The sequence below is a fragment of the Pteronotus mesoamericanus genome, unplaced genomic scaffold (assembly GCF_021234165.1).
Source record: "Pteronotus mesoamericanus isolate MK-2021 breed Mesoamerican mustached bat unplaced genomic scaffold, CSHL_Meso_final scaffold_636, whole genome shotgun sequence".
Lineage (NCBI taxonomy): Eukaryota > Metazoa > Chordata > Mammalia > Chiroptera > Mormoopidae > Pteronotus > Pteronotus mesoamericanus.
In genome coordinates, this window is record NW_026555324.1 from 1755576 (window position 1) to 1770227 (window position 14652).

General features: G+C 38.5%; 1 protein-coding gene across 1 annotated transcript; it reads left to right on the forward strand.

Moving 5' to 3' along the window:
- The first annotated feature begins 1359 nt into the window (after window positions 1-1359).
- Window positions 1360-2307, forward strand: LOC129061541 (olfactory receptor 7D4-like). Its single transcript, XM_054562223.1, has one exon. The coding sequence runs from the start codon at window positions 1360-1362 to the stop codon at window positions 2296-2298; it is 939 nt and encodes a 312-aa protein (XP_054418198.1). The 3' UTR covers window positions 2299-2307.
- The last annotated feature ends 12345 nt before the right edge of the window (window positions 2308-14652 follow it).

The following is a 14652-nucleotide window of genomic DNA, read 5'->3' on the forward strand; positions in this document are numbered from 1 at the left end:
TATAATAGTAAATTAATTTCATGGGTACAACACAATGATTTCATTTTTGTGTACGTGGCAAAATGATCACCTCAAAAAAACTAGTTAACAACTTTTACCATACACACTCAGAAAAAATTATGTTGTGATCAAAACTTTCAAGAGCTACTCTTTTAGTAACATTCAAATATGAAAGACAGCATTAACCAAATTTACCAGGCCTTTAAATATATCCCTATGACCATTTACCTCATAACAGGAAGTCTGTACCTTTGGATCCTGCCCTCCCCTCCCATTCAGTTCCTATCCCTAAGGAGGCTGACAGTGATGGCAGCCAGTGCCGGTCTCCCGTGTAGTTGGGGGCATTACAAAACAGCAAGGGTAGAAAAATAATAGTTACAGGGCAAAAGAGAACCCTGAAGGTCACTGTATGGGTTTAGGCACTTCCCTGTCCCAGGTTAGGAGACCCGTTGCTCCGTGTCTGGTTACAGGACCCTTTGGACCTGAGGTGAAGAGAGTGAGAGGGTAGGTGGCTGTGAATGAGTCCCCGCACGTGGCCAGCCCATTCTAGGCATCACTGAACTGTGGGTGCATATACGACCCGCATCCCTTCGAGCTCACGTGTAGACCTCGATGCGATCTCTGTCTTCCCCCAGCATGTAATGAACGTCATCAATGGCATGGCGCAAAACTGTGTTTGTGAGCTTTGAAGCAGTATCTGAGGACACCGAAATGGTTTCAGCCTTGACTTCCCTGCTTTCTGTGGAAAATTTAACCAATCCCTTAACTTAAGAGACGAAGGCCCTGCTCCTACGAGGTGTTTCTGGCCTCTGGCGCATTAAGCCGGAAGCATACTGAACATCATTTATCATTCAGTGAAAACATATTTTTTTTCTCTCCTTTCCTGCGGAAGAAGCCTACCTGCTACTCATCCTCCAATACTCTGTCCAGGTACTTGAGATATTTTCTCAAATTTCCTCACTACCAAGACGTGGTCACCTGACCCTTTCATGAGTCCCAGATTAGGCAGAAAACCCAGATCAAGCTGCTGAGCTTCACCAGACCACATGCCCCGCATTGTGTGAGAGCGAGTACAATCCATTTGACCTCTGAGCTCCGAGGCTGCTCTTAACTGCTCCAAAGTAATTCTAAGACAGAGGTTAAAAAAAGGTGGGTGACTGTCCCAGAGAACAGTGGACCATAGTTAATCAATATTATGATACATTACATGTAACAGATAACAGGATATAGCGTTCCTGAATTCTGTAATGCCTAGTTATTTTCTTCAAGAAATTCAAAGAGTAGGAATAATCTGGAGTGTGCCCGGTGTCTATTTCATGTTATTTTCCTTCCTCCTCATCTAGCTGAGGTGTCATCCACATGGAAACAGGAAATCAAACAAGGGTTTCCCATTTCTTACTTCTGGGGTTTTCCCAACACTCAGAACATCAGCCCATCTTATTCTGTCTGTTCCTCTCCATGTACCTGGTCACCGTGCTCGGGAACCTGCTCATCATCCTGGCCGTCGCCTCAGACTCCCGTCTGCACACGCCCATGTACTTCTTCCTCTCCAACCTGTCCTTTGTTGACATCTGTTTCACCTCCACCACCGTCCCGAAGATGCTGGTGAACATCCACACACAGAGCCAAGCCATCTCCTATGCTGGATGCCTCATTCAACTGTATTTCTTTTCAGTTTTTATTGGAATGGACAACTTCCTCCTGACCGTGATGGCCTATGACCGGTATGTGGCCATCTGCCACCCCCTGCACTACATGGTCATCATGAACCCATGCGTGTGCAGCCTGCTCCTTCTCTTGTGTTGGTTCATCATATCCTGGGTTTCCCTGGTTCATGTTCTACTGATGAGGAGGCTGACCTTCTGCCCAGGAACTAAAATTCCACACTTCCTCTGTGAACTGGCTCAGATGCTCAAGGTCGCCTGCTCAGACACCCTCACCAATAACATGTTTATGTATGTGATTGCTGTCCTCCTGGGTGTGTTTCCTGTCACTGGAATTCTGTATTCTTATGCTCAGATTGTGTCCTCTTTGATGAGAATGTCCTCTGCAGGGGGGAAATATAGAGCATTTTCCACCTGTGGGTCTCACCTCACTGCGGTCTTCTTGTTCTGTGGAACTGGGCTGGGGGTCTATCTCAGTTCTGCTGTGAGTCATTCTTCCCTACAAAACTCAGTGGCCTCAGTGATGTACACCGTGGTCACCCCCATGCTGAACCCCTTCATCTACAGCCTGAGGAACAAGGATGTGAAGGGGGCCCTGGGAAGGCTCCTTAGCCTCGCAGCACCTTGTCTGTGATGGATCATTGGCCCCAGAAAGAGTACACTGTGTGCTCCGAAGGTTAATGTTGCAAATTCAATATCATGTTTCTTTTGCTCTCCTATAAGACATTATTGATTTCTTCTATCCATAGCACAATTGATTTCAATTTTTTCTGGTTTTGTATTAGTACTGGTTTGGTTCTTCTCAATAACTTGCCAAGAAACTTCTTTTGACCTTTCTTCCCTACATGCTGTCCACAATACTCCATGTTTGGTCAGCATCCTGCAGCTAACCTTAAGATTTCTAACTTTAAATTTAAAGCACTTGTCATATCAAGTGCTGACGTAGTTTCCCAAAACGTTATCCTCATACCTTGCTGATTGTCATCTTAATTGGTTTTGTATGCTGTGTTTTGTTTTCCCCTAAAAGGAATGGAGTGAAAATCATAAAGTAATCAGAACAAAGTGCTTAACATATCAGGACTGTACATATGATTTTACATGAAAGACTTAATTTTATGTTAAAAAATATTTATTTGAGTTATTTTTCTCTCATGCACTTCACTTTTCAAAAGAAGAGACTGAGATCAAGGTGGACTACAGCCTTGCAAGCTGACTTTGCTAGTCTACCTTTCACAGCGACAGTGATGTGATTTCCAAGTTCAGAGTAGGAATCTAGCTTGAAAGATGTTTTCTTCAGGTGACCTATAGAAATTACTGCCTCAGAAAACTGGTATGTGTAATTCTTTGTAATCCTTTCTTCCATCCATCTTCCTTCTTTCCTTTTTTTTTTTTTTTTGACCTTTGTTTTCCATTATTGCAATTTTAAGACATGCCCTCTAGAAACCAAAAACATGTAATCATGAATGCAGTAAAATAAAAGTTGTTTTCTCATGTGATATGATTTTTTTGGAATCCTGTGGGGGTGCATCAGGAATAATAGTTACACATTTGTGGAACATGTTTAGCACTTTATTCACTTTCGGGAAGAATGTTGATAGACATGAGTCTGCAAGGGAGCACGAAGCCCTCCACGCTGTCCACGTTCCTCCCATATCCTCTGGGATCCTCTCGCCACCTCCGCTGCGTGGCTGCCGACATCCCGCTCCAGCTGGAACCCACTCTGCCCAATACGTGGCAGCCAAGTGACAGACGATTATGTCTTATAGCTTTTGATGGAGAGGTGCGAGGTATACCATATCTTTCATCCTCTCTCTGGGATAATGCTGAGGTTTAGATTTTGAACCATTTACTGCAATTTCCCTGCAGAATGAAACTCTTGTTCATTCACAGTGGTAGCTGACATGATGCAAGCTTCATTCGATCTATTTTCTTTCATGCATCCAGTTCTCCTGTCTCCCATCCATGTTCCTTGCTCCTTCCCATAAAGAGTTTGCACAGTAATGCTTGGCTCAGCAGCCACTTCTGCGGGGACAAAAGCCAACATTGATGGTAGTGATGTGATGTATTAAGACAATATAATGAAAGGAATTAGGGACTTTACTAATTCCTACTTAGGAAAAAAATAGAATCTCATTACTGGGGACATAGTACGGGCTATAAAATTACTCAAAAACCATAATTTGTTACATAAGAAAGACTTATTTGATGAGGCTTCAATTCACCCTGATTTCATTTAGTTTAATACTATGTGAATTCATTGTCTACTCTAAAAATTGAGGAGGAAACCAGAGAGATACAGATGATTTTAATGTAGTGTTGTGAGCATTCGAATGCTGGTGTGTAGTAGATCCTGCTGAAACAAAAGTAAAAGTTTTTAACTCACCTTCAGTAATTCCAGTATAAACTTTAACATTTTTTATTTTTTAACATTTTATTGAGATATAATTTATACACATGAAATCCACCCATTGATGTAGCAAGTCCAATATTCTTCTTAGTAAATTTAGAGATTTATATGCTCATTAACAAAATCTAGTTTTAGAATATTTTTATCACCTCAAAAAAATACCTTTTTGCCCATTTGCAATTAATTACCACTCCCATCTCAGCCCTAGGAAACCATGGATCACTTTCAGTCTTTATAAATTTGTGTTTTCTAGATATTTTTATATAAACTGAATCATAAAATATGTGACTGTTTGTATCTGGCTTCTTCTACTTAGTGCATGTTTTGTAAGGTCATCCATGTGGGAGTATGTAGCTATATTGTATTCCTTTGAGTTGCATAGTAGGATTCTATTGCATGTTTACACTACATTTTGTTTATCCATTTACAGTTGATGGATGTTAAGATATTTCCAGTTTTGAGATATTATCAATAGTGCTGCTGTGAACAGCTGTGCACGCATCTTTCTGTTGATACACATTTTCATTTATCTTGGGAACATAACTTGGAGTGCAATTACTGGGTCATATGGTAAAATTATGTTTAACTTTTTAAGGATTTATGTTTAACATACTGGGCCAAGGTGTTTTCCCAAGTGACTGCACCAATTTACATTCCCATGATAAATAAACAAAAGTTCCAGATTTTCCATATCTTCACTAATACTTAGTTTTCTTGGGAAACTTCTAATAGGAGAACATGCTTGAGTATTGAATTAAAAATGAGTAGAAATTTAACTAAGGGAATATGTTTAGGTGACAATCAGGTGAGATTCAAGAGTTTGACACTAAGGAAGAGATATGGAACTATGGCTGAGTTACTAGAAATAAGGTTGGATACATAGATGGAAGTCAGACCACTGAGGTCATTAAATTTTTTTCATTTGTTTATACAACAAATGGTATTGGTGTTTCTATTCCAGCCCTAAGGGATTTTTCCTCATGCAAAGACTCTCTTGGCTAGAGGCTGGTATTTTAGATTCCTTCTGTCTGAGCCTTAAAAATCCAGGGTCTTCCCCAATTTCATTTTTTTAAAGATTTCATTTATTTACTTTTACAGAGAGAGGGAAGGAGGGAAAAACAGAGAGAAACATCGATCAGTGGCCTCTCACCCGAGCCCAAACTGGGAACCGAACCCACAACCCACGCATGTGCCTTGACCGAAAATCAAACTGGTGGCCTTTCAAGATGCTCAACCAACGGAGCCACATTCGTCAGGGCCTCAACTTCACGTTTATCTGCATTTTACTTTCCTTGAATCTTCTCAGTAATGGTATATCAGGGGTCCCACCCAGGAATGATTTTGCTTTTTAAGAACATGTAGTGCACATTTGGCCTTAGGACCACCTACAGTAGCAGAAGCTATAGATAGTCTCACTGACCTTTCTCTTATTAGTGTACCCCATTCACCCTCTCTCCTACAAAAGACCAGTAGAAGTTGTGGAAGAAGTTCTCTAAAAACTTATACCAAAAAGTTGACCCAGGTAAAGGCAAAATAATCAATTATAAATAAGTGGGACCACATTCAACTAAAAAGCTTCTGCATAGCGAAGAAGCCATCGATAAAATGAAAAGCCAAACCACCCAATAGGAGAAAATATTTGCAAATCTGATGATGGTCCAAAATATATAGAAAACTCACACAACTAAATAGCAAAATCCAAAAGAAATCTAATTTAGAAATAAGCAGAAGATATGAATAGACATTTTTTCAAAGAAGAAATATAGATGGCTGACAAGTACATGGAAAGGTAATTGATCCAAGATGGTGGCCCAGTAAGTAGAAGGTACACTCACCACCTCTCAGGACCAAACTGGATTTACAACTAAAATGTAAGACAATCAACCTTGAAACTAACTGAAGACTGGCTGAATAGAAGTTGTATAACCAAGGATTTCCAGAAAAACACACATGGAGACTGAAAGAGATGCAAAAAAGGCTAGCCCTGCTCCCATAGCAGCAGCTGAGATTCCAAAGGAATATCCCAGCTGCAAAGGTTTCCCCTGAGGAATGTTAGATCTCAGACCCACAAGGGGCTCCCCAGCCCAAAGCACCAGAATCTGGAAGAGGTGCCCAAATAACATCTGGTTATAAAAATTAGTGGGGATTCTGTCCACCAGAGAGACAAGAGGCTGCTAGAGACACAGGTGCCCTCTTATAGGTCTAATGCACGATTCCATATATAAGTAAAATTATATGGTCATTATCATTCTCTTACAATCTATTTCCATTAGCACAATACTATCCAGGCCAAAAAAAAAATTATTAAAACAAAAAAATTTAAAAAGAAAGAAAAAACTAAAAAAATTCTCTTCAGATCCATACATGCTGTTACAAGAGGTAAGGGTTTCTTTTTTTTTTTTTTTTTTTCCAGCCAAGTAGCATTTCATTGTGTAAATGCATAACAGCCTTTTTTTTTTTTAAATCCACTCATCTAATGACAAGCACTTTGGCTCTGACCAAGTCTTAGCTATTATAAATAATGCTGCAATGAACATAGATGAGGTCTGTCCAGAAGTATCCATCCACATACTATGAAAAACAGACATTTATTGAAGAAGATACAAGACATAAGAAACATTGTACATAGGGCAATGATGCCTCAGTCCCCTGCAAGGTCGGCACCTTGGGACCTCACATAGTTCTCCTAGTATCTCTACCACTGTTCAAAACACTGCAAATATTTTCATGAAATCACCATCAGCTTACAAGTCATATTAACCTGAATCTCGTTGATGGTCTGAAATCTCTTCCCTTTCAAAGATTATTTTAGTTTTGGGAAAAGCTAGAAGTCACAGGGCATCAGTACTGGGATATAGGGATTGAGTCACCTGGGTCATTTGATGTTTTACCCAAAAACCCTGTACAAGGCATGATGAAGCTACCAATGACCAGTAGCCCATAGCTGCGGCCTTCTGAATCATCTGAATAGTTTCTGTGGAGAAATGTTCACACTTAATGCAAAATTCAATGCAGATTCATTACTCTACACACTCAGTCACTTTAAATGAAATGGCCACACAGTACACAAGCTCACTCAATAGTATCTAGCACCCCCACTGACTGGTACAGTGAAGTCATCATTGTTCATGCCTACACATTCCAGTCCACTCTCATTGGCTGCCAGGTTACATCAACATTGCACAAGCCATTCTGGACTTTTTCTGGACAGACCTTGTATATTCTTTAGAATTAGTGTTTTGGGATTCTTCAGATACATTTCCAGAAGTGGAATCGTTGGGTCACAAGGGAGTTCCATTTTTAATTTTTTGAGGTAACTTCATAATGCTTTCCACAGTGGTTGCACCTGTTTGCATTCCCACTGACAGTACACAAGGGCTCAATTGTTTGTTGATTTATTGGTGATAGGCATTCTGACAAGTGTGAGGTGTTATCTCGTGGTTCTAATTTGCACTTCTTTGATGATTAGTGACATTAAGCATTGTTCATGTATCTATCGGCAATCTGTATGTCCTCTTTGGAGAAGTACCTATTCAGGTCCTTTGCTCACTTATAAATTGGGTTGCTGGGGTTTTTCTGATGTTGAGTTGTATTAGTTCTTTATAAATATTGGACATGAGCTCATTGAAATAAGCAAATACGGTCTTCCATTCAGTGGGTTGTCTTTTCATTTTGTTGATGGTTGCCTTTACTGTGCAAAAAGTTTTTAGTTTGATGTACTCCCATTTGTTTATTCTTTTGTTTCCCTTGCCTGAAGAGAGATATCAGCAAAAAATATTGCTATGAGAACTGTCCAAGATTTTGCTGCCTATGTTTCCTTCTAGGATTTTTATTGTTTTGAGTCTAAAATTTGTCTTTAATCCATTTTGAGTTGACTTTTGTGTATGCTATAAGAAGGTGGTCACATTTCATTTTTTTCACATATATGTCCAATTTTCTCAACACTATTTTTATTAAATAGACTATCTTTACTCCATTGTATTTTCTTGCCTCCTTTGTAAGGTGTTACGGAACCATTTGGTGTGGGTTTACTTCTGGGCTTTATGTTCTGTTCCATTAATTTATATGTCTGTTTTTCTGTGAGTACCAAGTTGTTTTGACTACTATTACCTTGTAGTATAGTTTAATATCAGGTAGCATGATTTCTCCAACATTGTTCTTTCTCAAGATTGCTGTGGCTATTTAGGGTGTTTTGTGCTCCTATAGTTTTTGGAACATTGGTTCTAGTTCTATGAAACACATCATTGGTGTCTTGCTAGGAATTGCATTGAATCTATAGATTGCTTTGGATTGTATAGACATTTTAATAATGTTCATTCTTTTATCCATAAACATGATACATGCTTCCGTTTTTATTTTTTTCAATTTCCTTCTTCAGATTCTTATTATTTTCCATGTACAAGTCTTTTCAATCCTTGGTTAAATTTATTTCTAGGATATTTTTATGAAATTGTAAATAAGATTGTTTTTTAGTTTTTTTCCTGATTATTTATTATTGGTTTATAAAAATGCAACTGATTTCTGGATATTTGTTTTGTATTCTGCTATTTTACTGAATTCATTTATCAGTGCTAGTAGTTTCTAGTGGAACCTTTAGGGTTTCTATAGAGTATCATGTCACCTGCAAATATGACAGCTTTATTTTTCTTTTCCAATTTGGATGCCTTTTCAAAATTGTTGTTCAAGTACAGTTGTCTCTGTTTCTCCCCACCACTCTCCTAGATGCCTTTTATTTCTTCTTGTGTGAATGCTGTAGCTAGGATTTCCAGTGCTATATTGAACAAGAGTGGTGAAAGCAGATATCCCTGTTTTGTTCTTTACTTTTAGGAAAAAAATGTTAGGTATTGTCCATTGAATATGTTAGCTGTATGTTGTCATATATGGCCTACATTCTGTTGAGGTATGTTTCCTCTATTCCCTATATAAATGCTTAGTGTTTTTATCATAAATGGGTGCTAGGTTTTATCAAATGCTTTTTCTGTATCTGTTGATATGATCGTGTGGTTTTTATCCTTCATTTTGTTTATGTGGTATATCTCATTTATTGACTTGCAAATGTTGTAACAACCTTGAATCTCTGAAATAAAATTCACTTGATCATGGGGAATGATCCTTTTAATGTATTACTGGATCTGGTTTGCTAACATTTTCTTGAGGATTTTAACATCTATGTTCATCAGGGATATTACTAGTAATGTTTTTCTTTCTAGTATCTCTGTCTGGCTTTAGAATTAGGATAACTCTGGCCTCATAAAATGAGCTCAGGAGTTTTCCTTCCTCTTGAATTTTTTGAAACAGTTTGAGAAGAATAAGTATTAGTTCTTTGGATTTTTGGTAAAATTCACCTGTGAAGCTGTCCAGCTCAGGACTATTATTTCTTGGGAGGTTTTTTATTACTCTTTCAATTTCACTAGTTGTAATCTGTTTATTCAGATTCTCTGATTTTTTGTGATACAGTTTTGGAAGGTCATATTTTTCTAGAATTTTTCCTTTTCTTCCAGATTACCCAATTTATTGACATATAGTTGTTAAGAATATTTTCTTACAATCTTTTGTAATTTTTTTGGTGTCACTTGTTTCTTCCCTTTTATTTCTGATTTTATTTTGGGTTCTCTCTTTTTTCTTTATGAATCTGATTTAAGGTTTGTCAATCTTGTTTAGCTTTTCAAGAAACCAGCTTTTGATTTCATTGATCTTTGGTATTGTTAATTTTTTTAGATTCTATTTTGTTTCTTTCTGTTCTGATCTTTATTATTTCCTTTCTTCTACTTTCAGCTGTATTTGTTTTTTTTTTCCAGTTGTTGTTTTTTTTGTGTGTAAAGTTAGTTTGTGTTTTCTCTTGTTTCCTGAGGTAGGCCTGTAATGCTATAGCTTTTCCTCTTAGGACTACTTTCACTGTGTCCCATAGATTTTAGGCTGTTGTATTCTCATTTTCATTTGTTTCAGGGTATCCTTTTTACTCATTCATTCATTTATTTATTATTTTTTAATCATGTTTATTCTACTACAATTGTCTCAATTTTTCCCCCTTTCCCCTCCTCCATCCATCCCACCCCCCATTCCCATTTCCGCAGTCAATTCCTACTTCGTTGTCCATGTCCATGAGTCATTCATACATGTTCTTTGCCTAGTCCCTTCCTCTTCTTTCTACCATTGTCCTCCTTCCCCAACCCCTCTGGTCACTTTCAGTCTGCTCCATGTTCCCATGCCTGTGGTTTATTTTGTTGAATAGATTCCACTTAGAGGTGAGATCATATGGTATTTGTCTTTCACCGACTGGCTCATTTCATTTAGCATAATATTCTCCAGTTCCATCCACGTTGTCACAAAAGGTAGAAGTTCCTACTTTCTTACTATTTTAAATGCAGATTGAATTTATTTATTTTTTAAATGTCAAAGTCAATTATAAAATATTAAAAAATTTAACACCATTATAAAGTCTCAGCCATTAAAACAACATGACACCAGCACAAAAATAATCAAGTAAATCAATGAAATAAAATGAACATTCCAGAAACAAATGTATATATCTGTATAACAATGTGATATATGATTAAATTGATATTTCAAATCAATGGGGGAAATAAGGCTTATTCAACAAATAAGGTGCATGGACCACTATTACTTGAAATAAAACAAATATAAAGCCCTATTTCACACATTATATAAAAAATATTCAGGTATGTTAAAAATCAACATATAAAATCTAAGGAATTTTAGGAGAAAATACACAACAATATTTTTCTTACCCTGAAGTAAAATATTCAAACCTAGAAGACATAAAGTATAATATTGACAATATGACTATATTAAACATTTAAGACTATACAGTAATATACATATAAACAAGTTAAAGGAAGTAATAGAATAAGAAAGTATCTGCAGCACATCTAAAAAGGGTTAATAGTTGAGTTTTTTAGGAAAAAAACTCAACAAACATTTAATTTTAAAAAACGGATAAATAAAGAATACCAAAAAGTCATTTAAAGCTTTTTTAAAATAATAGAAATTGGCAAGAAATATACAAAAACAGGCTTAGTTTCAACAAATAATAAAGGAACAATTAAAATAACACATCATTGTCACAATCAGGTTAATAAGTATCAAAAATATTGGTAATATCAAGTATTGGTGACTGTGAAAGGAACTGGGTATTCATAGACTCTTTCTTCATCTTCTTAAAGCAGTTCCTTTAGCATATTTTGCAATGCTGGTTTAGTGGAGGTGTACTCTTTTAGCCTTCTTTTGTCTGGGACACTCCTTATTTTGCCTCCATTTTAATTGAGAGCCTTGCTGGGCAGAGCAGTCTTGGTTGCAGGCCTTTGTTTTTCATGACTTGGAATATTTCTTGCCACTCCCTTGTGGCTTGCAGTATTTTTGTTGAGAAGTCAGCTGCTAGCCGTGTCAGGGCTCCCTTGTATGTTACTTCCTCTTTCTCCCTTGCTGCCTTTAGGATTCTCTGTTTGTCTTTGATATTTGCCACTTTAATGATGATGTGTCTTGGAGTGGGCCTCTTTGGGTTCCTCCTGAATGGAACCCTCTGTGCTTCCTGGACTTGGGTGACTTTTTCTCTCCTCCACTGAGGGAAGTTTTCCATCATGACTTTTTCAAGCAAGTTCTCTATCCCTTCCCCATCCTCTTCTCCTTCTGCTATCCCTATTATATGGATATTATTAAGTTTCAGGTTGTCCTGCATTTCCCTCAATGTTTCTTCATTCTTTTTGAGTCTTTCATCATTTCCTTGCTCTTTCTGGGAGCTTCTTTCTACCTTATCCTCTGACTCTCTGACACAGTCCTCAGCTTCATCTAGCCTGCTTTTGATTCCTTCTACTGTGTTCTTCAATTCAGAAATTGTATTCTTTGTTTCCTCTTGCCTCTTATTGATAGTTTCTATGTCCTTTTTCATGCAATATAGTTTGCAGTAAGTTCCTCATAGTTTCCCTGTGGTTTTTGGTAATTCTCTCTGAGCTCACCGAGCTCATTGAGCTTTCTTAGAACTGTTGTTTGGCACTCAGTATCTAATCATTTACTTGCCATTATTTCATTTAGTTCTCTTTTTGGGGAATCCTCCTTTCCCTTCAATTGGGTGGTGTTTCTTTGTCTTCCCATTATTTGTGAGACTTTGCTTTTGCTTCTCCTTAAGTTGATCTGCCTGGATTTCCTGACTTTGTGGTGTGGACTTCTATGGTAGGAGACCACTGTTTTTTTCTTTCTGGATCTGTGTCTGATGATGTCAGCTGTTGTCCCTTTCTGACCTTAGGCAGTCTGTTTGAGACTTCTAGGAATCTGCTCTCTGTGGCTATCTCCTTCAGTTGTTAATCTAGTCACTCTGCACTCAACGGTCAGGCTTATACACTTCAGGGCGGGGCACAGTCCCTCTTGAGAGCAGGGCTATTGTGTCTTCTCACGCTGCTGCTGTGCAGGGGAATGATCGGCCTGAGCAAGATGGCTGCTGCCATATGGAGGATGAGTCAGCACCAGGATCCCCCCGGCTACTCTCAGTTCTTTCCCCAAAGCCTCTTTCTCCAGTCTCTCCCCAGGCATCTCCAGCCCACTCTGCCCCTGCCTTTGCTGGAGACTAGAGTAAGTGGCTGCAAATAAAAATTTATGTGTAGTCCTTTAAAACAGCTCTTTGCATCTCCAAACTCCTGTCTCTGGCAGAGAGCAACACTGCCACTTTTTGCAACTGGTTGTTATCTGTGTTTTTGGGGTCTCTGGTGCTGTAGGCTAGAGGTTTCCACTTATAGTTTAGACGCCACTCTTCTCAGGGGGGTCTAACTGGCTGTTTCAATATCCTTCTGCCTGTGGGTGCCCTGACCACCTCCTCAAGTCTCTACCGCATTCCTTACCAGTTAGGTTGTGCTAAAGCTGATTCTTCTTCTGTCTGAAGAAGGCTCCTCTCTCATTATTGTTCAGTTGTTTGTTCCAGGTATTATTGTTTAGTTGTAATTCCAGATTGGTCCTGAGAGGAGGTCCATGTGACTTTCAATCACTTCTCCACCATTTTGATCTTCTGTTTCAAGGTAACTTGATTTCTCCCTTGGTCTCATGGTTAACCCATTCATTGTTTAGTGACATGTTATTTAGCCTATATTTCTTGTGTGTTTCTCAGTTCTTTTCTTGTGGTTTATTTTTAATTTCATACCATTATAGCCAGTGAAGATGCTTGATATGATTTCAATCCTCTCAAATTTATTGAGACTTGTTTTGTGTCCTAGTATGTAGTCTTTCCTAGAAAATGTTTCATGTGCACTTGAAAAAGATGTATATCCTGCTGGTTTGAGGCAAAATACTCTGAATATATCACTTAAAGTCATCTGATCTAATGTGTCATTTAAGGCCACCATTTCCTCATCATTTTCTCTGGGAGGCCTATTTATTGTTGTCAGTGGGGTGCTGAAATCCTCAAAAATGACTATATTACTGTCAGTCTCTCCTTTTCTATCCTTCAAGAATTGCTTTATATATTTATGTGCTCCTGTGTTGGGTATTTATGTTTTCAAGGATTATACCCTTTTGTTGGATTGCTCTATTTGTCATTATGTGGTGTTTTGTTGTTTTTTGTGTTGTTGTTGTTTTTTTTTTTGTCCCTTGTTGTAGCCTTTGTTTTAAAGTACAGAATATTGGTCATTGGGCCTTTCCAGGATTTGCTGTACAAAGTCCTAGAAGAGCATTTCCTCAAAATTGATCCATTGGCATGCTTTAAAACTCAATTCTCAAGATTTATCAATTCAATGTGTAGGTGTATTCCCCAAAGATGTTAAAGCAGAAACTCAATTAGTTATGATTTTAATTTAAATATTTTATTGTTTATGCTATTACCATTGTCTCAATTTGCCTCCTTTGTACGCCTGTACAGAAAAATCTGAAACATGTGAAAATTCCAAATTATCAGATCCAAACTCAGGACTACAGAGGCAGAAACTAGGGAAAGTAACTCTATGGAATCTGTTCTAACACATCCTCATGGTCACCTTGGTGCAGGCTAACTTTGGAGAACCACCTCCTAGTAAATCCTGGGACCCTTTGCTACTCAACCATCTATCCAATGAAGGAAGTATAAGTCAGGGGACAATGACACTTGCTCCAGAGAAGAGATCCAAAGAAGACTACAGGGATCTCTCCCAGAGGAAGGGGATCCAGGAGAAAAGAATCACCGCTGGTCCCAGTGTTGGTCACCCAGGGATACAGAGTTGGCAAGAGAGAGAGCCCTTCCTTTGTGAGCCCACCCCTGAGGAGTGTCCTGATCAGGGAATCAAAGGGCCATTGATCAATTTGTCTAACAAGTTTCAGAGGGGATTCTGTCCCCAGGGCCACATAACCTGTAACATATCAACTTACAGTCACCGAGGCTCTCCTGTGCCAGACCCAACACACTCATGCCTTCTCCAGCGGATGCAGCCAGGTCCCAGCCCACATGCCTGGCTCTGCTCCCTTGCTCTTATGGAGGACACACTTTCCTGTATCATCACCCACTGTGCATGAATGACAGGATTCACACTCTCAAGCCCGCAGAGCCCAGTAAGTGTTGTAGGAAATAAGAAAAAGAGGTGGTAGAGTGAATGGGGTATTGCCTACTCC